Source organism: Trachemys scripta, chromosome 2 (assembly GCF_013100865.1).
Source record: "Trachemys scripta elegans isolate TJP31775 chromosome 2, CAS_Tse_1.0, whole genome shotgun sequence".
NCBI classification, from domain to species: Eukaryota; Metazoa; Chordata; order Testudines; family Emydidae; genus Trachemys; species Trachemys scripta.
Window position 1 is genome coordinate 1,143,642 of NC_048299.1, and position 24,125 is coordinate 1,167,766.

At 52.7% G+C, this 24,125-nt stretch overlaps 2 protein-coding genes across 2 annotated transcripts; both read right to left on the minus strand.

The window, feature by feature from the left end:
- Positions 1-2,170: 2,170 nt before the first annotated feature.
- Positions 2,171-8,758, minus strand: LOC117871866 (oocyte zinc finger protein XlCOF6-like). The gene is made up of 4 exons (XM_034759632.1): positions 8,683-8,758; positions 7,013-7,139; positions 6,608-6,709; positions 2,171-5,918 (listed from the first exon to the last, which is right to left on the minus strand). Exons 1-4 carry the CDS (start codon positions 8,704-8,706, stop codon positions 4,327-4,329), a joined length of 1,845 nt encoding a protein of 614 aa, XP_034615523.1. The 5' UTR covers positions 8,707-8,758; the 3' UTR covers positions 2,171-4,326.
- Positions 8,759-15,288: 6,530 nt separating this feature from the next.
- LOC117871886 (zinc finger protein 282-like) lies at positions 15,289-23,877 on the minus strand. The gene is made up of 4 exons (XM_034759688.1): positions 23,578-23,877; positions 20,917-21,043; positions 20,483-20,584; positions 15,289-18,026 (listed from the first exon to the last, which is right to left on the minus strand). Exons 1-4 carry the CDS (start codon positions 23,590-23,592, stop codon positions 17,377-17,379), a joined length of 894 nt encoding a protein of 297 aa, XP_034615579.1. The 5' UTR covers positions 23,593-23,877; the 3' UTR covers positions 15,289-17,376.
- Positions 23,878-24,125: the final 248 nt, after the last annotated feature.

The window sequence follows — 24,125 nt, forward strand, 5'->3', positions numbered from 1 at the left end:
TTCCCTCCCAGCCGACCAGAGCGGTGCGGAGCCTCCCGGCAGGCGGCACCACCACATGGCAGCGCCCCGCTGAAGCCCTGGCCGCCCCCCTTCTCTCTCTCTCTCTCTCCTCCCCACTCCCTCCTCCTCCCCTCCCCCTCCCCCCGCTAGCCAGGGCACATCTGCAGCGCAGGGAGTCCCCCTGCACCAGCGCTCCAGCCGCGCCGGCGGTTTGGTTTTTTTTTTTTTTGCTTTGCCATTCTGGCCGCCGCGGGTTTTTTTTGTGTGTGTGTGTGTTTTTTTTTTTTTGCTTGGGGCAGCCAAAAAGCCAGAGCCGGCCCTGATTACGATTAAGTCTCACAACCCTGCTTTCAAGCAGCCGAGTTTTACTCTGTCTGCAGCTGGGGACAGTGGAGCACAAAGAGATTAAGTGGCTGGCTGGGGTCACACACACAAATACTGGGGTGTCCTGACCCCATGGCAACGCTTTAGATACAAGTCCCTCTTTCCTTCCTTGGGGAGAAAAAAATGGAGTCCAAAATGTCCAGGCTGGACTGACCCTCATTGTAAAGACCTGACAGCAAAGGGCCCAGGGGCTCTGGCAGATAGCCTGGGGAAGGAGTTCCCGCAGTGAGGTCCCTGCTCAGAAAAGACCCTACCACCCTCAGCCCCTCTCAGAGGGAAAGTCAGGCCAGACAGCACGTACCACCCAAGTTTAACGGTCTTAGAAGGACCAAGGGGAACAGTCCCTGGACTCGTATAGCGGTTGGCAGGGGTGGTTACGGTAGCACCTCTCCCAGCCAGGCCATGCACAGCAACTCCCTGGAGTGTCAGAGCGGTAGACCTCAGGGGAAGCTGTCCTGGGCCCTGTTTACTGATGGACTCAGACCTACGCCCTGCATTTTCCCTGCGTCTTTGGCCGGTCAGAGTCCTGGTTCATTTAGGGGAGGGGCACTTCGCCCACAGCTTTGTGCTTTTTGTCCCACGCCCCAGTACCCTGTAGAACCATATTGATCACAAATAAATCTCCGAATCTTCTGTCCCCTACTCGGCCCCCTAGACACACCGTCCCCAAAAGTACAGTGACGATTTGTGCTGCCACCAATGCGGTGTGTGTGGGGGAGGTTGAGTTAAGGTGACAAATGAGAGTCGACCCAGCTGAGCGCTAAAGGAACGCAGATCTTTTCTGGCACTGGATAAGAATGCAGGCGGGGGGCAGAGAAACAGAGAACACGAATCAGCAAAAGGGATTCCAGGAAGCAGCAGCAGGTGTTTCCATGTTACTCATATGCTGTTGCGTTAATGCCAAACCTCCTCCAGAACAGACAAGACAATAGACCCAGCAAAGCTCTGATTCAGAACCTCCCCCCACGGGGAGACCAGGCAGCTGAGGGTTACTCTACGATCCCCCCTTTCATTTCAGAACGGTGTCAGCACATTCTGACAGAACAGGGATACCGCCCAAAGCGTCCAAGCCACCCCAGCTCAACGGATTGCTCTCCCGTTCCACCGCTAACTTCCTTAGGGGACAACGAGCTGCATCCAAGCTCAAAAGCACTTTGCACTCAAGTGCTAGATAACCCTCCCAACCCCGCTCCCATCTGCCCTGTGTCTGACCGATCAGGATATAGGTCACCAGGACAGTACCTGATCTTCCCAAGCCCCCACGGGAGCCAGCGTCAGAACTCAGGAGCGCACGGCTCCTAGGCTGTCGTTCACAACATACCTGCCTCTGTGGCTACATTTTGTGAGCTCTGTTCACTCCGAAGCTACATCTACTCTCTGAGCGAGGGGCACGAGGCTCCTGCTTGTGCATGCACACTCACACTTGCTCGCACCAAGCTAGCACAAGTATCACTAGCAGTTTGGCGGCAGCAGCACGGGTAGCGGAGGCACGGCTGAGCCGTGCAGAACACGGACCCGCTGCTTTCAGGCACATTTGTACTCGGCCCAGCTCAGTCGTGTCTCCACTTCTGCCACAGCCACACTGCTAGTGATACTTGTGCTCGCTCGCTGAGCGCTAGTGTACGTGTGCACACGCCGGGGCCGCTGGCTGAAGTGGGATTTGAGAGGTGCATAGGCCATCTGCATGGGTTGAATTTCCCCTGCAACGCTCTCACCGTTAGACCTGCTGGACAAAATTCAGCCACAACTCCTGTTGAGGGCAGTCTATTTATTGGCCCTCTCCCGCACATTCCAGGCATGCACAGAACCCATGGAGGTCAGGTATCCTCCAATGTCTGCTCTCTCCTCTGCCCACCTCCCCTGCTGGTGGTCAGAGCTGACCTCTCACTTGGGTTTCTTTTCCAGCAGATGCCCAAGATGCTGGGCGCCGAGCCCCTCCCGGGCGGTGCTGCATGCTCTCCCTGGCATCGGTGGGCGGGCAGAACGCTCAGGGCCATGAGGAGCCCAGCCCCACATCTCTAGATGGCTCTGTCTCACGTGGCTAATGCCCGCCTCCCCGCTTTATCCCATGAGCTCAGTGTCACAAGTGTGGCTCTTGTAACAGGCTCGCAGGACTGCGGGAACCTGCTTCACGAGGCTCTCACTGCACCTGCTGGGGCAAGGAGCTTTCTTCAGCCCATCTGGGGTTACTGGGTATGTTCCTACTTGACCCTCTAGGGTGCTCCATGATGGGCACTACGAAAGAAACAAAACCCATCTGTACCCCTGGCCGGGTCTTTTCTCTAGATAAACTTTGGTACGTTTCTAATAGAACTGCCTTGAAACAAAGCACATGGGATGTCCTGCACCCAAGGCTGGACGACTGGTTGGCCTGTCTGTAACACCCCAGCCAACTTGTTTCTTTAAGTAGCAAAATACACGCAAACACTGGCAACGCTTCATCTCCTGTTTATAGTATGAGACCAAGGGCCAAACAAATCACTGGTGTATTGCCACTGAAGTCAGGAGATTTACATCAGGGATGCCTTTGGCCTATAGATTTGAGGAGGACTCATTCTCAGGAGCATTTCTGAAACGTGCAGGGCGATTACTGGGAGCGTTGTCAAACGGCAAATCCACTCATGTCCTTCCTCTGGGCACTGCTTTGAAGGACAACCTGATCCTCTGCTGGGGTAAACTGGGATAACGCCTTTGAGGTCACTGTTGCTACACCAGTTCACACCAGCGGAGGATCTGGCCTTAACTGGGCATCCCTTCTAACAGTAGGTGGGTTGGGTTTGGTTTTCATTTCCAGCTGTTGTACTCGAGTCCTGGTTTCTCCCGTCACTGGTCTGCTGCGGATGGCAACTTGATTTTGCAGCTGAACGCGAGAGACATATTAAGCCACCTCAAGCACTCCTCCCCTTTGCCATGGCAGCACCGCTCCCCCAGGCTTTGCTCCATCTTCTTTCAAAAGATCCCAGCTTTGGGGCTTCCACAGCTTCCTCTGGGAGACCGTGTCACAGACAAGTAGGTCTCCCTTTTGGAGACGGTTATTCAGCCTACATTTACCATTGCTCCGTTTCCGCTTGTTATTTCTAGTGATTCCCCCTTCGCCACTCTAGACCTTTTCTCTCCTTCCTTTGGTTATTAGTCTGCTCAGTGATTCCCAGTCATACTCCTGATTGGTCCATTGATTTGGCCTCTCTCCTGTGTGTGCCCCCTTGTGCTAAACTGTTCATTGCTTGTTTCTGAATGTCACTCTCTGACAGCCTTCCCTGGCTGACCAGAAGTTCATACACCTGAAAGAGTTCCTTCCACTCCTAAGTCCATAAGGCAACCCACTTTGCTGAGGAGTTTTTCCCCAGATATGTTTCTGCATCTCCCCATATTTAAAAGGGGTAGATTACCCTGGATTTCTTGTGGCTTGTTAGCTCCCAACAACTGGGAGCATCTCTAATATCTTTTGTTGATCTTCACTCACCCAAGAGATTTTCCTGGATTCAGTTCCTAATGCTTGAGATGTTCATCTGCCATCTCCTTCCGGATAGGCTATTACCCCGGTGCCTCATTGCCAGGAAAAGGAAAGTCGTCAACACTGACCACCCAGAATGGGAGCTCCCCACTCAGCTCCTCCGTGTACAGGTGGGTTTCCAGGGGACATTGCAGACATTAACCCTGGGGGAAGACAGGTGCGTATCCCTCACCCACATGTGCTCTGTCCCCGTGGTGGGTTCGCTGGTGCGTGCGGAGATGATGCTTCTGAATGAAGCCCTTTTCGCACTGGGTGCACCAGTAAGGTCTCTCTCCTGTGTGAGTCTTAAAGTGGCGTTTCAAGTTCTCGCTTTTCTGGAAGCTCTTCCCGCACTTGCTGCAGGTGTAGAGCCAGACTCCTGTGTGCTTGTGTTGATGCATCTTGAGGAGCTTGAGGGTCCTGATGGCGTCTCCACAAAGGGTGCAGTCTTAGGGCTTCTCGCCAGCGTGCGTCCTCTCGTGCGTCACCAGAGTCTGCTTGTGCCGAAAGCTCTTGCCACAGTCGCAGCAGATGAAGAGACTCTCCCCGGTGTGAGTTTGCTGGTGAACTTTCAGCACCCGGTGTGTCCGGAAGCTCTTCCCGCATTCGCTGCACAGGTAGGGCCGCTCGCCCGTGTGGATTCTCCGGTGGATCTTCAGGCACTCGGCGGTGCTGAAGCTCTTCCCACATTCGCTGCACAGGTAGGGCCGCTCGCCCGTGTGGGTTCTCTGGTGCGTCACCAGGTGCTGCTTCTGGATGAAGCTTTTCCCGCACTCGGTGCAGAGGAATGGGCGCTCCCCTGTGTGCATGTGCAAATGGCGCTTCAGGTTCTCGCTCTTCCGGAAGCCCCTCCCACACTCGCTGCAGGTGTGCTCGGAGGGCTTCTGTGCAGCGTGACTTTGCTGATGCCGTCGGAGCTGCTTGTGCACCGCGAAGCCTTCTCCGCAGTCATTACACGTGTAGGGGCTCCCCCCGGCGTGAGTTCTCGCGTGCCTCAGGAGTGATTGTCTGTGGCTGAAGCTCTTCCCGCAAGCCTCACACACGTGGAGCCTCTTTCCCGTGTGGATTTGCTGGTGAAAGCGGAGATCCTTGCGTGTCCGGAAGCTCTTCCCGCACTCGCTGCACAGGTAGGGCCGCTCGCCCGTGTGGGTTCTCTGGTGCTTCACCAGGTGCTGCTTCTGGGTGAAGCTTTTCTCGCACGCCGGGCATGCAAAGGGTCGCTCCCCTGTGTGGATCCGATTGTGCCGCTTCAGGTGCTCGCTCTTCCGGAAGTTTTTCCCACACTCGTCGCACGTATGGGGCCGCTCCCCCATGTGGATCTGCTGGTGCAGTTTGAGATGCACGGGCATGCAAAAGCTTTTCCCGCAGCCAGGGCTTCTGTACGGTTTCTCTCCAGCGTGGATTCTCTGGTGGATCCTAAGGGTTTGCTTACAGCTGAAACTTCTCCCACAGTCGTTACGCACGTGCAGCTCCTCCCCAGCGTGAGTTCGCTGGTGAACGTGAAGAACCCCGTGCGTCTGGAAGCTTTCCCCACCCTCTCTGCCATGCAATGCCCTCTCCCCCAGGTGAGCGCTCTGGTGTGTTTTAAAGCGGGCAGACGTGCTGAAGCTCCTCCCGCACTGGGGGCAGTTATACGGTGCCACCCCTGAATGGGTTCTCTGATGTGTTACCAGATGGTGCTTTTGGCGAAAGCTCTTTCCACACTCCGGGCAGGGGTAGGGTCTCTCCCCGGTGTGCGTCCGGAAGTGGCATTTCAGATTCCCACGCTTCTGGAAGCTTTTCCCACATTCGCTACATTTGTGAGGTTTCTCATCTGGGCTGAGCTGCTGTGGATTTGTGGTTTCAACGTGGTTTCCTTTCAGGTGGGCTTTTCTCCTCCCCACAGCAAGGCTGCCCTGACCAGTGCGGTTTACTCCCTGGATAGAAAAAAGCAAATTATATTCCTTTTCAGAGTCTCTGAATGGTGTCTCGACGTGTCCCAGGTTCTCAGCATTTTCCTTATCCTCCTCATCCTCCTTAATTAGGAGCCTGAAATCAGCTGCTGGAATTAAAAAGAAAAACAACATTCTGGGCATCCACATGTGTTGGTTGCAAAGACCAAATCTGTTACCAACTAACCCTTGCTTCCAAGACATTTCAGCCCTTGTCACGCAGGTCTGCGACAGCTGCAGCTCACTACACTCGTGAGCAGCAAGTGTGAACTGGCCTAATGATGGGTCTGATTCTGCCACTCTTGCATTAAGCACTCCCATTGAAATCAGCGGGACTAGCTTTGGAGTAAGGGGAGATACGGGTGACAAAAATCAGGCTGTATGTTAGAACAGTTTTCCAAAAAGTGTGTGGTATTGAATTAAGGTCAATGTAGCTGAGGGACTTGCCGGAGTGAGTCCTGTTCGGATAACAGGTTTCACAGCATGGACCCCTCAGAGAGTTTTCCTGGATACTCTGATATCAACCCATTCTGCGTTTGCTCTAAAATTCCTTGAGTCCTCTACTCCAGCTCCACACGCCATTGGATCTCATCCTCCAGTTAATCGCCCCGAAACAAAAATTCATTCTTTTCACTAGACAGTAAACTCTCCCATGGGTCCCTGGGATTGACAACGGCCTGGATCACTTTCCCAATACAGCCCAACACAAACACTCATCTCTGATTGCTCCTCTTGTCTCAGATGGTAGCAATTTGCTCACGGTTTCTATGGCAGGGAAGCTAGTAAAGTTCTTACTCACTTTCAGGTAATTCTATTTCTTCCAGATCCTGATGCTCCCAGAGCGATGGCTCTTCCTCCGGATTGTTCAGCAACACAAGAGTGGGTCTGGGAACTGGATACCCTGTTCACAAAGACAGGATTACACAACAGTCTGAAAGATTCTCCTTCCACCCTGTGCTTGACTTCCCCATTCCCACCCCCTGGAGCAAGCTCTCGACAGCGCCAGCAATCCACACCCGCATCTGAGCAGCATCACTCGTAGTGGGGCCAGGACTCAGCACGTCAATGTTCATTTGCAAAAACTCTGCAGCTTTTTATGTCCCGGGAAAGCTGGGGGCTAGGATATTCGCCTCCATCTCTGATCCCACCCAGGAACATCAAAACTCCTCCAACACGCAGTCAAACAATGAAAACCGATCTTTACCTAGTGAAATCAGATGATCATAATTCTCCCTCATCACCTCCCAGTACAGCGCCTTCTGCCAGTCTGTCAATTTCTCCCACTCCTCAAGGGTGAAGTAGACAGCAACGTCCTCAAATGTCACTGGCACCTGAAATCCAGAGGGACATACACTCAGCACCTACTGCTGACGCCCTGAGACTCAGCCAGGCAGAGGGAGGTGTTTCTCTGCTGTACAGCGTGTTTATATTCTGCTGTGGATGTTTCATACACACAGTCTCATTTTTGGACACGTGTGAACTCCCAGGAATAGGAACTGCGTTTGGTACAGAGTCAGTGCTCACTAATTTATCCAGTGGTATCTGAGCACCTCAACAAAGAGATAAAAAGCCCCAAAGGAGCTTAGAAATTGTAGTCTGAACTTTACTGTTGCCGCTACATGGCTTCCTCATTGCCCCGTCTCTACACACACAGGCCTGTCTGTCCTCCACTCTTCCTGGACATCTGGAACTCTTCGTTTCACACAATACATTGGCCAATCACTCGCTACAGGCCCCTTCTGACCAATCAGAACCTCCAAAGCAATGTCTGGTCAGAGACATAGGAGCTTGCATGAGAGAAAAGTAAAGTCCTGATTGGTTAGGGGCACTTTACTATCCAGAGGTTTTGTCTTTTGAGTATATAGTTCTGCACCCCACCTTTCTGTGCCCCAATCAGTGCGTTATTCCTTACAGTGTATTGAATCCATCCCCTCTATAAGTTGCACATATGGAATCTCCACACCTAATAGGAGATTACGGCTTCTCGCAAAAACACATCTGCCTGCAGCCTTGCCCTTGCTTGCCCCCCCTTGCCCTGCTTGCCGGGAGCCAATCAAAAAAAGCAGCAGCAACAAGCTCCAAGCCAAACAAGCTCCAAGCCAAAAACTAGCCAACAAGAAACTCACAAGCCAATTAAGCCAAAAACAAGCCCAAATTTCTGCGTTTTCTCCATGGGTTTGGCATGTCTGCCCTGTTGGTGCCAGGAGATTAGAGAGACAAGGTGGGTGAGGTCAGATCTTTAATTGGACCAGTTTCTGTTGGGGAGAGAGACAAGCTGCTCCAACAAGAGAGATTCCCTCACCCACCTTGTCTCTCTGCCCAGCCAATAGATTGGGAAGGGCAGAACGATTGAGTGTTACACCTGCAGGGGGCCAAGGGACACGCTGTATGTAACGAGCGCCCTAGTCGGGCTGTTTGCTCCAATCTGGGGCCCCGATCCTGTACTGGGCAAGGGGGCCTGGCTGGAGCCCAGTCCTGGTGTCAGGGCTTATCCCCCTGGATTGCAGGATCCCGGCAGCGTGGGGCATTCAAAGCTTGGGGGAGTGGGGCCAGGGGAACCCACCCCCTACCCTGCCGCGGGGGGGGGGGGGGCCTCTGCCTGGCACCAGCTGATGGCAGCCCTGGGAATCGCCCCAGTTCACAGCCCCCCGAGGGAGAGGCGGGGGGCAGCAGCGGGCCAGGTGTTCCCGGCAGCAGGGGAAGCTGTTCCCCCGCAGCCCCAGAGGAGGCCGCCAGGGCCCTGCAAACCCCGCCCCTGACTCCCGGTGAAGCGGGGTGGGGGGTCCCCGCGGGCGGCCCAGCCCCTTTCCCCGGGACGCTCCCTCGCCCTGCTGGGATCCACCCCCAGGGCCCGCAGCATCCCCCGGCTCCTACCCGAGCAGGGGCCCCGCCAGCCATCGCCCGGGCGCCGCTGCAGCCAAGCGGGGACCCCGCCGAGCCCCGCTCCCGATCCCTGCTCCTGGGAGCCGCGGGCTCTCCGCACGCTCCCGCTTCGCCTGGGCAAGCGCCTCCAGCGCCACGTGTGTGTAACTACCGGAGACCCCGCCCCCACCGGCGCCACAGGTGCGAATGGGCAGGAGCTTCAGGCCCCCCCGATGGGGCGGGGTTCGGGGCCAGGGGTCGGGCTGGCCAGTTGTAAGGAGCCATGAACAGAAGTTGGTTCTGGGGCCAAAAACCAGCCACCCTAAAGCATGTTAGGGGCTGGGGGCTGGTTCCTCCCATTAGCTACTTGCCCCAGCCCGGGGGTGACTGGTGGAGAAGAATGAGGGGGGATTGGATAGCTGCTTTCAACTACCTGAAGGGGGGTTCCAAAGAGGATGGAGCTCGGCTGTTCTCAGTGGTGGCAGATGACAGAACAAGGAGCAATGGTCTCAAGTTGCAGTGGGGGAGGTCTAGGTTGGATATCAGGAAACACTATTTCACTAGGAGGGTGGTGAAGCACTGGAATGGGTTACCTAGGGAGGTGGTGGAATCTCCTTCCTTGGAGGTTTTTAAGGTCAGGCTTGACAAAGCCCTGGCTGGGATGATTTAGTTGGGGATTGGTCCAGCTTTGAGCAGGGGGTTGGACTAGATACCTCCTGAGGTCCCTTCCAACCCTGCTATTCCATGATTCTATGATCAGTACTTTCTTTCCAGCAGAGGTGGTTTGGGGGTTGGTCAGAGGAGACAGTTTTCGTTGTGTAAGGTGATGATGCAAATCAGGAAGGGCGAAGAGCTTTTTCAGCCCTGGACTTTGTTAACATGGCACAGGGCTGATGGGCCTCCAAGCCAAACTCCGATACGTGTATAACAGCGTGCGGCGCAGCTCTCTATATTCTGCCCAGCTCCCAGTGTAGTCACTCTGGATTTATAGCAGTGTAAAAGCAAGAGGAAAATTTCACCGAGTCTCTGGAATGATTTATCAGTTCTCACTTCTTCAGCCTGCAACCCACTGTAAGAAAACACCACTACAACCGCTTCATGAAATAATGGTGACCCAAGGGCCTCTTTGCAGAGGGCCCAGGGGTACATAAGGGTTGCAAGGATCCCCCGGGTCTGGTATGTATGCAGTAGCTGGCCCATTAATGTCATGTAGGGTCTCCAATGAAAGTGTGTCACACTGGTTATCATAATCATTGCAAGATGCATGTATGGAAAATATGTTGAGTTCTGTTTTATGCTAAAAACTCTGTTTTTCTAGATCGGTGAGTTAAGGCAAGTCACTGACAGGTGATCCACAAACTCCTGTCAGGCAGGGGGTAATTGATGCTCATCTCATTCGGGCTGGTCGCTGTGATTAATCTCTGAGCAAAAGTATTGCCAAGCTTAAAATGAACAAAGGTATTGTCAGTGTTATGCCTCAAACTTCCACTTGGCAGAGGCAAAGGGGGCACGCTTGGCAGAGGCAAAGAGGGCACGCTTGGCAGAAGTCAGCTAAGACTTGTGATCCAAACGCGCTGCAACCAGATAACCCATTCTAACTCCTATACAAGGAGATAAGCTGTGCCCCGGGGCACAGCTTGTCTAACTCACAATTAAAACAATTGGCTACAAGAAAATACCTAAGTATAAATTATACAGTCAAAGCGACACAAGGAAATAAGTAAGCATAAATTATACACCCAAGGCGACAACGCTAACCACAATAAAGATTTGTCTGAGCCTAATTGGTCGATCTGTTTTAAGACATGGCGGACAGATCAGATAAAAAGTATAAAGGCATGGGACTGTGTGTGTGTTTCGGACATAAGGGAAACCTGACCCACACCCGCTGAACCGAAGGGACGTGCACTTTGCGACCGTCTGTACCTGGCCGTGCAGAAAACAGTTGACTGAAGGGTAACGTATTCTCGGGTGAATGCAGGGTAAGGTTATGGAGTGAAGAAGTCTGGTTGCTTGGGCAGAACTGATCTCAAGTTGTATCGATACTATAGTGTTAAAATAGTAGTAAGTAGCTAATGAATAATATTTTACATGTACTTGTGCTTGTCTTCAGTATAACTTGCCATTTATATTAATCCTTATTCAGTGCTGGTCTTTAATCTTGCTTTTCTTATTTTGTCTGTGTTGCTTTTATAGTCAAGTCATTTAAAACCTTTTTTGAGGCAATCAGTAGTTTTAATTTTTCTTATAGGGGCACTACTCAACCTCATTACATCTGTGTTGGGTGGTGGGAAAGTAGTGATCACCAAGGGCACAATTAGGGTCCTGACGCATGCCTCCCTCTTCCTTTATTTCTGCAGTCATGTGCAAATTAAGTACTGTACAATTCACAATGGACAGCCATTTACCATATGAGCAAAATGCTAGTCATTAGATTGTGGAGGTTGCAGGACAAAACAAGAACACCCGGGCTTATCCTTTTACAGTATATCTGGGGTGTAGATGAACCCCCAGTTCTCCTTCAATCTGTGTGAACAGACCACCAGTGGGCTTGATCTTATGGGAAGGGGTTGAAAAGGCTGGGGAAAGGACAGGGGGTCAGCTAGCTTGCAGGAGCCAGGGGCGTGCCTTGAGAGTTCTGTTTAGGTGCTAGCGAGCATGTTATGATTTTGTTTCATATGTAACCATTTGTTTCCAACATTCTTTTTGTCCCTCGCTTGACTCTCAGTTCTCTGATGTTAAACATATCCCTGTTGTCGCTATACATCTACCGGAGCCGTGTGACGCAGAGCGGGGATCCTGAGTGGGCGTGTTCTGTTCCTTTGGGGCAGTGAATCCGAGAGCTCTGCGTTCAGTGGTATTAGGAGAACAAGTGATAATGTAGGATTCAGGCCTATATTTTCACCTGAGATAGAATTTTGGGCCTTGTTTGCCTGTTTGATTCTTGATACACTTATATTCTTACTAATATGTGTGAACAAAGGACAAAGACACTGTGTGTGTTGCTTCTGCCTGGCCAGATGGGTTTGTTAGTATAACGGGAACAGATAAGAGCAGTTGAAGTATAGAACAGATGATAACAGTCAAAGTGTTACTGGGCATGGTGGGAGTGTAATATACGAGTGCACACTTGAAGACTGCCTATCCCTATCTCAAGGCAAGGTCAAGCAACCAGTCGGGAGGGACAAGGGGGATTGGGGGGAAGGTATAAAACACTGAAAGGCCAAAGAAATGCCTGTCCCTGACAGTACACAACCTCACTCCTTGCCCCTCCCATGGAGTACAAAAGAGGTGGAACAAAGACCCCAGACTCATGACCCCCCTCAAATGGGACACGACCATAACTAGTAAGGGGTGGGACCTAGGGTGTGCATTGCAGATATAATTATGCCTGCTAAAAGGGAATGGGGATGCAGGCAAAGCTCTGTGGCGTCGGAGCCGGGCAGGGGGACGCGGGGTGAAGGCTCCGCGGCGTCGGAGCCGGGCAGGGGGACGCGGGGTGAAGGCTCCGCGGCATCGGAGCTAGGACCAGGACACTGGGAAACAATGCTGTGTGGTGTCAGAATCATGGACATGCTTATAGATTCATAGATTCATAGATTCTAGGACTGGAAGGGACCTCGAGAGGTCATCGAGTCCAGTCCCCTGCCCGCATGGCAGGACCAAATACTGTCTAGACCATCCCTGATAGACATTTATCTAACCTACTCTTAAATATCTCCAGAGACGGAGATTCCACAACCTCCCTAGGCAATTTGTTCCAGTGTTTAACCACCCTGACAGTTAGGAACTTTTTCCTAATGTCCAACCTAGACCTCCCTTGCTGCAGTTTAAACCCATTGTTTCTGGTTCTATCCTTAGAGGCTAAGGTGAACAAGTTCTCTCCCTCCTCCTTATGACACCCTTTTAGATACCTGAAAACTGCTATCATGTCCCCTCTCAGTCTTCTCTTTTCCAAACTAAACAAACCCAGTTTTTTCAGCCTTCCTTCATAGGTCATGTTCTCAAGACCTTTAATCATTCTTGTTGCTCTTCTTTGGACCCTTTCCAATTTCTCGACATCTTTTTTAAAATGCGGCGCCCAGAACTGGACACAATACTCCAGCTGAGGCCTAACCAGAGCAGAGTAGAGCGGAAGAATGACTTCTCGTGTCTTGCTCACAACACACCTGTTAATGCATCCCAGAATCATGTTTGCTTTTTTTGCAACAGCATCACACTGTTGACTCATATTTAGCTTGTGGTCCACTATAACCCCTAGATCCCTTTCTGCCGTACTCCTTCCTAGACAGTCTTTTCCCATTTTGTATGTGTGAAATTGATTTTTCCTTCCTAAGTGGAGCACTTTGTATTTGTCTTTGTTAAACTTCATCCTGTTTACCTCAGCCCATTTCTCCAATTTGTCCAGATCATTTTGAATTATGACCCTGTCCTCCAAAGTAGTTGCAATCCCTCCCAGTTTGGTATCATCCGCAAACTTAATAAGCGTACTTTCTATGCCAATATCTAAGTCATTGATGAAGATATTGAACAGAGCCGGTCCCAAAACAGACCCCTGCGGAACCCCACTCGTTACGCCTTTCCAGCAGGATTGGGAACCATTAATAACAACTCTCTGAGTACGGTTATCCAGCCAGTTATGCACCCACCTGATAGTAGCCCCATCTAATTTGTATTTGCCTAGTTTATCGATAAGAATATCATGCGAGACCGTATCAAATGCCTTACTAAAGTCTAGGTATACCACATCCACTGCTTCACCCTTATCCACAAGGCTCGTTATCCTATCAAAGAAAGCTATCAGATTGGTTTGACATGATTTGTTCTTCACAAATCCATGCTGGCTGTTCCCTATCACCTTACCACCTTCCAAGTGTTTGCAGATGATTTCCTTAATTACTTGCTCCATTATCTTCCCTGGCACAGAAGTTAAACTAACTGGTCTGTAGTTACCTGGGTTGTTTTTATTTCCCTTTTTATAGATGGGCACTATATTTGCCCTTTTCCAGTCTTCTGGAATCTCTCCCGTCTCCCATGACTTTCCAAAGATAATAGCTAGAGGCTCAGATACCTCCTCTATTAGCTCCTTGAGTATTCTAGGATGCATTTCATCAGGCCCGGTTGACTTGCAGGCATCTAACTTTTCTAAGTGATTTTTAACTTGTTCTTTTTTTATTTTATCCGCTAAACCTACCCCCTTCCCATTAGCATTCACTATGTTAGGCATTCCTTCAGACTTCTCGGTGAAGACCGAAACAAAGAAGTCATTAAGCATCTCTGCCATTTCCAAGTTTCCTGTTACTGTTTCTCCCTCTTCACTAAGCATTGGACCTACCCTGTCTTTGGTCTTCCTCTTGCTTCTAATGTATTGATAAAAAGTCTTCTTGTTTCCTTTTATTCCCGTAGCTAGTTTGAGCTCATTTTGTGCCTTTGCCTTTCTAATTGCTTGTTTGAACCTAACCCCAATAAAGATCGCATTGCCTGCACGTCGGACTTCTGGTCTTCTGCTTTCTGTCTGCGTGACAAGAACCGGGGAAGGGGGGTGAAAAGAAAGCCCTCAAACAAGTGGATCAGGGCTGAGCACTCCAGAGGGATGTTCCAAGGACTTGGCCATTGGCAGATGCCTATCGCTAACCTGTACAGAGAGAGTGAGGGCGGCGGAGGCCTGGAAGGCTGGTGGTTTCAGGGAGCTAATCCACAGCAGGTCCAGACAAGACATCCTCCCCCTAAGGACAGGTGATGGTGGGGTCGTGGGAAGCGTCACAAGCTGCCATTAGTGAGCAGGCAGCACAGGGACTGGGTGCCTTGGCCCTGCACCACAGAACAGAAGACCTACCTTTATCCATCCTCTGCCAGCCTGGGCTAGGAGCTGTCGGGACAGAGTGTTCCACATGGAGCGGAGGCTGGAGGAGACGCACAAATGAGTCTCTGAGCTATAAGTTAAATGGCCCTTAGATGGACTATGGCATATAGGGGTGTCAAAACTGGTGTAACTCATCGAGGAAACAAGAGGGGAGAGTGGCCTTGAAACGACACTCCCTTCGACTCTCTCCCACCCACTCTAGGGCTGTGTAAGTAGGTCCTGTGGAGTCTGTATTGGACTCCCTTCCGCTGGGGGATTTAGGAAACCGTTAGCAGGATTTGTTGAGGCATTATGTCAGTTCTGCCACAGCTGAATGCATAGGCACCGGCTTCCTCTCTACCTGGTGGGGTGCTCGCCTGCCCCAGGCCCTGCCCCCACTCCACCTCTTCCCCCAAGCTGTCACCCCACCCCCTCCCACCTTTGCTCCGCCCCCCCCCCCCACCCCTTCTCCGCCTCTTTCTGCCCCCTCCCCTGAGCACGCTCTGTCCCCGCTCCTCCCCTTCCCTCCCAGCACCTCCTGCACACCACGGAACAGCTGATCCGCGGCGGGCGGGGGGCGCTGGGAGGGAGGGGGAGAAGTTGATCAGCGGGGCTGCGGGCAGGGGGGAGGCACTGGGAGGGGAGCTTGGCAGCTGGTGGGTGCTAAGCACCCACGGAGTCAGCGCCTATGGCTGAATGGATTGAGGGTGTAATGAATCCGTGCCTGAGAAGCGCAGTGGCCGTGCCCTCGCGTTAATTAGATCTGCAGAAAGAGCTCTGTTTGTAATACACTATTTTTATTGCTCCAAACACCCTGCACACAGTCCATGAGATTACACAGGATTCACAGGTATTGCTGGTAGGGATGTAACTATCGTTTAAGGAAGTACCCGTTTAAACTATTAAAATGATATCGTTAACCGTTTAATCGTTCACCAGTTCACAATCTACCCCTGGCGTGGGGGGACCCGCCCTGCCGTCTCTCCTCGGAGGTGGAGTGCAGTGGGCTGGGGGACGGTTTGCATGTGCATGGCTGGGCGCTGCCACCTCTCCCTCTCCCGGTTTCTAGGCCCTGCTGAGTGCGGCTAGTTCGGCAGATTACTGCCGGGAGAGCAGCGGTGCCAGGGCAGATCCAAGTGTTCCAGCAGATCCTGTGGTTCCCGGGCAGACCCACTGCTGCAGCCAGCTTCAAGAGAAGCAGAGCTGGGGGGGCTGCCGGGCTGCCCCCAGCGGTGCCCTCTCTGCCGGGCACAGGCGGATCCAGCGGCACCCCGAGCTGCGAAAGCGCCGCAAGCTCCCGCGTCCCCTGGGTATTGCTGTGACATTTTTGATGTGCACGTTAGCTGTTACCATGTCACAAAATTATTTTACCAATCTGTTTCAAATGTTAACTGGAATCTATTAACGGTAAGACTAATACTGATCAGTTAACGTTTTACATCCCTAACTGCTGTGCGGTTCTACCCCACGCGACAACAATGCAATAAAGCCCTTCGCTCACCACTAGAGAGAGACATGGGTTTCTGCCATTGCTACTCACACGAGCGAACGATTATTGTGCGTTCCGAGTGAAGTCTGCAGCCCACGCCCAATGCCGCCGCTGCTGCCAGCCGTTCCTGGGCCTTCCAAGCTCCCACAGACGAGGAGGTGCACGGACAGGAAAATCAAGCCCTAGCCTGGCTCAGAGAAGCATCAGGCACACAAACTTCAGACTGGATTTTTTTAAAAAGTGTCTGAATGTTTGTGTGTGTCAGCATGGTGCTGGAGAAAGGGGACAGCCCAGGAGACAGGCTTCCTCTATCCCCAGAGCATGTACATAGACAGCGTGGTGCAAGCAACCCAAACCGTGCTTTTGATCTGGGGAAGTCCAGTTCTAGCAGGCAGGACCGGTAATTCTGCACAACTCATTCAAACCTCAGCCTCTCTGCTGGGAATGCCAGGAAAGGGTCAATTTAGGAAGGGTACATGGAGAGCTGTCTACTGGTAAAATGGCTGCGACCCAGCGTATTCATTTCTCAGGGGCCACTTTCCATCACTATCAACCCCAGCGAGGTTTAAACCTAGCAGCAGAAAGCTCACCCTCTCATTAGCAATTGCTCTTCAGTGCTCCTCGACCTTTTTAAAAATTGCCTGGAGATCCTGCGAAGCCTGGTGACTCCATCAGCTCTAACACCTCAGCACATGTTGTGTCATCTCACCTCTACCAGAAGACAGCTGAAGCACTGAGCCACCCTAGACGTTCCTGGAGACATTCCTAAGTGACAGATCTGTGTGTGCGCACACACGTTTTCACAGTCGTCTCCACCGACTTTAACAACAAAGATGGCCACAACTTTGACTCCTTTTAGTTCTCCAGAGCTAGACCAGCTAAGGGGGAGAGAGCTGGATTCTAAACCTTCTTGGACATCAGCGGGAATCATTGTGGGGATTTTCTATGGCCCGTGTTATCCAGGAGGTCAGACTAGATGGTTGCAATGGTCCCTTCTAGCCTTGGAATCTAGGAATCATCAACAGAATTGTTTAAAGTTCAAGTCATTTTCACAGGGGCAAAACTTAAACACACACAGCCAGCAGATGAGTTGAGCAAGAACGCGCTATTCTTACTCTTCAGAGTAAAACCACCCTTTCAATAGTTCCATTCAAGTCCTATGTGCTGATGTACGGTGGTTTCATTAAGGGTGAACTGAACAATGAGCTTTAAAGTGTCCATCGCATCAGATGGGTGGGGGAATATTTCTTACACTTTTTGGATGCTGTTCCTAACTTGGGTGCACAATATGTTTTCATTTGTCCGGGCAAGTTTTCCCCACGTGCAATGAAACGTCAGATTTTTGTTCTTTCTGTGCAACTTGCGGCCCAGCGGATTAAGCCTCCTGGCTTGTTTTATTGTAACGCACAACAGGAAAAGTGAACTTTGGAACCATGATCACCGAGACCGGCGTTTTTCTTGCATGAGTGACCTGGTGACGCTGAAGATCACGAATGGCTTGAAAACGTCTCCCGCACTCTCTGCACAGGCACGGTGGCTTGGTTATGTGGGTCTCCTGGTGCCTGAGCAGCTGTTGCTTCTGAATGAAGCACTTCTCGCACTTGATGCATTTAAACCGCTTCTCCCCTGCGTGGACTCTCAGGCGCGTTGCCAGGTCTCGCTTTTGAGCAAAGCATTTCCCATATTCAGCACACACACGGGTCCTCTCTGCACGTGGGAGCTGGTGACAGTCCGGATCCGCATGCTTTGCGAAGTGCTTCTCACGTCGGCTCCTTTTCTTCTTGTCCTGCTCCGAGGGATTTGGGATTGTAGCGGACGTCTTGTGGCTCAGGATGGACAGAGCTAACATCGTCGGCAGCCTCTCGTTCTGCTTGGAGACACTGCTCTCACTTGGGCAGTCTTCCTCCTCGCCGGACACCTGCAAGGCCTGCTCCCTACGGTCCCCGGGTAATATCCTGACTTGTCCCAGACTTACATCATACCCTTCGTCATGCCTCTCCACCTTGAGCCGGACCCCCAGAGCATCTGCAGGATTAGAATCAATGGTCAGCGACAAAGAACCTTGACATGCCAATAGATTTGGTTTCACAGGGGGATTCCAAGACACGGAGCCTTTCAGAAACTTCGTATGGGCCTGCCAGGGGGACAGCTCGGGACTCACAAATCCACTTGGCAAGAGGAACTCTGCCATGTGTAGCATCAGGCTCCTAGACCAGAACACAAGGGCTCTTCTCAGGCTTTGTCTACGCTCGGCAGTTTTGTCGGTAAAACTTTTATCGGTCAGGTTGTGGGGTGAAAAAAACACTCCCCTGATGGACATAAGTGTCACCAACAAAAGTGCCGGTGTGGACAACGCTTAGTAGGTGGGAGACACTCTCCTGCTGCTCGTTGGCGGTGGCTTAATGATGCCGGTGGGAGAGCTCCCGCCCGCTGGCACAGAGCAGCTACACGGAGACCTTACAGCGGCACAGCTGCAGCGGTACAACTGTGTTGCTGTAAGGTCCGTTGTGTAGACTTGGCCTAAGATGGACAAAATTGGCTCCACAAACCCACCGGCATGTCTTGGCAGGTAATTTGCTATCCAGACACTGTGCTCTAGACCTGAATTGTAAAAAAATCCCCCACCACCATCTACACCAAGATGTGAATTCAACAGTGAAATGAATACAACTGCCCCCCCCCGAGGTTTTGGGCCTGGATCTGACCCACATCACTTTCCCTGCTAAGTGCGGGTACAGCAGAAGCCATTTCATCCGGAACAACTGACCGGCAGAATTTTGTTTTTGGCAGAGGGAGAGAACTGATTACATTTCTAATCGCCCTGACTCCAACCATTACTGGGGGTTGCGAGGTTGGTCATTCCAATGCAGCTGAACCCCCTTCCCTATTAGTGGCTGGAGGATTATACCTGCACAAAACGGCTCTGAGTTGCCCAAAATACAGGGCAGGAGTTCCATATTAACAGAGATCACTGTAGACACCTTATTTTCTGAGCCGTGTTGAGCAAAGGAAGGGAATCTCTATCCGGCCAGACACCACAGAACCCACGGTAAACTTCCCGTTGATAAAGGGAGACAAGAAGGAAAACTGGTATAATCAGAGAGGGGCTGTGATGATGTAGGCATGCCCAGACCAACCCAGGCAGGCATTAAATCTACTGCATATCCAATCACCTTCTTAATACTTCACCTAAGGGCGGGGTAGTGTGTGGTCTCTGTTGAAAGCTCAGAACTAGCTGACCTTCATGGAGAATATGAGAGGTTAGTACAGGAAATATTTTAAGAGCAATGGAAAATGTGTTGGAGACACAGCATGTCACCTGAGGCGGGGCAGGGCTCAGAACTAACTCAATCAAGAGTGCAAACACGACCCAGCCCAGCATCTGACCACCTGCAGGCCTGAGCACTGACAAAGACAAAAGGATCCCAAGAGACGACTCCGACTAGAGGGCCCTGAGGGCTGGGCTGAGTAAACAAATAAAAAGTCTGGGACTGTATAAGAGCTGAAGAAAGGGCACACGATGTTATCCATCCAGAGGTGCTGTTCCCCCATGGAAAGGGGATCCCCGCTCTCTGGGCTGGACAAGTGCTGGCTGGACGGACGGACTGACCGACCATTGGGTGAGAAATACCTTATTAACAAGTGCCTTTCCAGTCTAATAACTACAGGCTCTAGTTGGCGTTTTATGTCTTTTACCAGTATCCTTATGTTTCCAAATCCTTTCACTTGCTTTCATTTGAATCTTTTACTGAAGCTTTGCTACATAAACTTCCATTTGGTTTTACCGTAGACACATCTAAGTGCCTTGTGCCAAAGAGAACGCTGAACTGAGGTGAGGCCAGTGAACCCGAGAGCACTGCTTCCAGGAAGGCAACAGATCAGCACACGTTGTGGGTGTCCTGAAGACAGGGGACGAGGCACTCGGCTGTACTAAACTGCTAACCTGCAGTGGGAAAGAGCAGGGCTTGCGATAGCCTGCTGTGGAATTTGTGTAGCTTCGGGAGTTTCCCCTGGTGGGCGCAGACAAGACTCCCTCATGCCGTTAGCAAGTAATAGCGATTCACCCCACGCACCTAGGTTGGCCCTGAAAAGTGTCACACGTGGACTCTGGTGCCAAGAATAAAACACATTCGCTATTTTCTGCAGTGATACAAACCCCCTCACATCTGACGCTGAGCATTCTTCTCTGGCGAGAAAGGTGGTAATAGCGCCAAGCACTTGAGCAGCACTTAGCCGGTGCAATTCAACAGGGTGCAAAGGGCCAGCCCTGCAGGGGCAATGCCTGATCCTGCATTCCTGATGTGCCCGAGTCACCCGCACTTCACTGCATCCACAGCTTGTGAGATTGCCACAGCTCCAACAACTTCAATTTACGCTCCCTCAGCTCCCCCCCATGCCAGGAGCAGATCTGCCCCTGGGTGTTTCGAATGCACCAGGAACACAGGCGCATGCCTAGTGACTATGCAAACGTTGCCACTCACACGCAGGTGATTCTTTTCCTTTCAGATCCAGCTGATCCGAGAGGCCCGGCTCTTCCTCTGGGTCAATCTGCGATAAAACGGCAGGACTCCCAGACTGATACCCTGTGAACACAGACAAAGGGATTACAGAGCCATCGGTAGGAGCTGAGGATGATCAGACCCCGAAATGTCAGTTGCAAAGAAATATTACTATTAAACCAGACCAAAGCTGTAAATCCTATTTCTGTCCGTTTGTGCTCTGGGATTCCATCGTGCCCCATTCCACGTGGATGGATGGAAGGAAGCGAGATTGCTCCACTTTTGTTTAGAGTGGGCGTAGCTGGGCTCCATCAGGAATCCACGGGTCGGGAGATTAGCCCTGAATCAAAAGCCCTTAAAAAAAACCCTCCAAAGATCCCACAGTTCCATGCCAGAAACCGAACACTGATCTTTACCCAGTGAGATCAGACTGGCATAATTCTCCTTCATCACCTCTCGATACAGCTCCTTCTGCCACTCCGATAAAACCTCCCACTCCTCCCGGGAGAAAGAGATGGTGACATCTTCAAAGGTCAGTTGCACCTGAAATCACAAGCAGTTACTCAACCCTGTCTGCGTCCATCGCCTGCCAGCTCTGACAAGACTGCCGGGTTTTCCTTCCTGAGTTTCCGAGGACACCTCCTACCCTAATCTCTTCAGGGAAGGGCCAGTCATTTACGGTGTGTGTGTACAGCACCTCACACAACGGGGCCTGATCCTGACTGGTGCTAAAGTAACATACAGCCAGAGCCTTCCTATAAGTAGGGAATCTGATAACTGGCAGTCACTGGAGCTAGACTCTGTGCCATCCTGGGGGTAGAGGTGATGGTTCTTTGCATGGCACCTCCTCCAGGAGGAATTGCAGGCTGAGGGTAAGAAGAGCAGGGCAGGAGCCCATGTACAGGAGGGGCTCCACAGCTCTTAGCGCTCCAGGGATACAGATACTTTGGATACGGTTCTCTGTATTTTTATGGCACCTTCCATCTGAGGAACCCAGAGCATCTGGTCATTCTCACGGCCCTCCTGTCAAGTAGGAAAAGAGAGTTATCCCCATTCTACAAGCAGGGAAACCAAGGCAGAGAGAGGTTAAGGGACTTGTCCAAGATCACATGTGGCAGAGCCGGGTCAAAAACCAATAGTACCCAAATGGGGTCATTTCAATTCTCTGAGTCGGAAAACTTGGACAGCCCTGAAATCACTGCACAAGCTGTGCCTCATTCCCGTACCAAACATCCGAACCAAATCACTTTGGTTTGCCCACAGTGGGGGAGGTCACTGTCCATTTCTGTTTCCGTGGCCCGGGCTGCTACAGGCTGGTTCAACTCCTCTTTCATCATGTCTCATGTGAGCCGGATTCTCAGTTACACCAAGGCCTCTTTGTACCACTCTGGCAGCACGGAGGTGCCTGAACGTGGATGGAGACCGCCCCTGATTCTATCCCCTCGCCAGCCAGTGCAGGTGTAAGAGCTCTAGGCCTGCCCTGCTCCCAGTTCGGGGGCAGATCATAGGATCATAGAAGATCAGGGTTGGAAGGGACCTCAGGAGGTCATCTAGTCCCACCCCCTGCTCAAAGCAGGACCAATCCCCAACTAAATCATCCCAGCCAGGGCTTTGTCAAACCTGACCTTAAAAACCTCTAAGGAAGGAGATTCCACCACCTCCCTAGGGAACCCATTCCAGTGCTTCACCACCCTCCTAATATCCAACCTAAACCTCCCCCACTGCAACTTGAGACCATTGCTCCTTGTTCTGTCATCTGCCACCACTGAGAACAGCCGAGCTCCATCCTCTTTGGAACCCCCCTTCAGGTAGTTGAAGGCAGCTATCAAATCCTCCCTCACTCTTCTCCTCTGCAGACTAAACAATCCCAGTTCCTGCAGCCTCTCCTCCTCAGATGGGAGTCACGGGCCAGTACACGGCACTCTGGCTGTTCCCAGTTCCTCCAGGCTCATAGGCAAGTTCTCAAAGCAGCACAGGCTGTGTTTACTGAGCAGGGGAGCAAGAGAACTACAGGGCCTGTCTGAGTCCAGCTCTCTCTGTAAGGAATCCCCTTTACGCGCAGTACAAGCGAGGCCTGTCTCCTCCCCCATGAGCCACGGCACCTTTCACCAACCCAGAACTTCTAATTCCTCTGCCGAGTCTTCTGCGGGATAGATGGGCAGCAGGGGGTTGTGTTCGCAGCTTAGGATATGTCTGCAGTGCAAGTAGACGCCTACAGCTGGCCCATGCCAGCTTGCCGGGTTACCCTTAGGAAGCAAGAGACCCCAACTCAGCACTCCCCCAACCCCCAGCAATTCCAGTACTGGCTCCGGCAAGGATGAAGGTAACTGCGTGCATGGAAATGAAGTGCGTTCGCACCCTGCAAAGGAAGAGCAAAGTGCACACTTCACACCGCAGCAGGACCACCACCTCTCCCTCCCAACCCCCGGGTGGGCTCATCAGTACCCCCCCCCAGTCGCCAGTGGGGAAAACAGAAGCAGTGCACAAAGAGGTGAAGTACTCAACAGGGCCCAGAGACAAGGTTGGGGCGGGGGATTCCTGACTCCCAGGACTGTGCTCAGACCGCTAGGCCATGCTGCCTCTCCCATTCCTTCTGTTTCAAACACCTCCAAGAATGGAGGAGCTGTTCCACCCCTAGCAGTTCCTCCAGGCTGCTTCTGAGGCAAGGCAAGACCTCCGGCAGGGTTATGCCGGTGCTTGAAGACCCCGGCCAGCCCTGGGGCCCCTGGTGCAGGGCAGAGCCCTGGGGCGGGCACAGAGGGAGCCGAGCCAGGCAGAGGGTGAGAGCGGACAGCCGCCTTTTGGGTTTGATGAGGTCTGAAGCTGGGGGATTTCCCCCACGGCAGGCGCCCCTGCCAAAGCGCATCTCCACCGCGGAGCCACCCCCCGGGCTGGGGAGCCCCGCGGCCAGCTCCCCCGGGGCGGGGCGCTCAGCTGTGCTCACACCACGGGGCTGCAAGGCCGGGGCTGCGGCCACCCCCAGGGTGCGGACTGCAGGGGGGCTCGGGGGCTGCCCCGAGCCATCGCGTGCCGGGGACCCCCGCAGCCCCAGGGCCCCGGCGCGTTCCAGCCCCTACCTGGGCCGCAGCCATGGCCAGTGGGCTCCGCCCGGAGCGCAGCGGAGGGGCCCGCGGGCGGGCGGCCCGGTCCCAGCTGACAGCAGCGGCAGCCGCTTGGCCCACGCTGCCTCCTCCCTCCTCCTGGTTCCGGCTCGAAATGGCTGCGGCTCCCGCGGCGGAGCAGCGCCCCCAGCGCCCGTGCCCTGCCCGGCTCTCGCCCCGGCGCCGGCTGCTGCTCCGAGGGTCCCCGCTGCTCTGCTTGGCGGGGCCGCCTGGGAGTCCGGATTCAATCCCAGCGCTGCCGCGGAACCCGCTGCCTCAGTTTCCCCTTCTTTAAAATCGGGATAGCAGCGTCCCTGGCACGCTGGAGCGTCGTTAAGCGAGGGGGAGTTAGGTGAGATCATGTTAGGGAAACCTCTAGTTCGCAGGGTCCTTAATGCTTCCGAGGGGGGGTGCAGGTGCATGTCACTGGGGGTGTTTAAGAACAGGTTGGACAAACCCCTGTCAGGGTTGGGCTGGGTTTACTCAGTCCTGCCTCATCGCAGGGGGGCTGGACGTGGTGACCC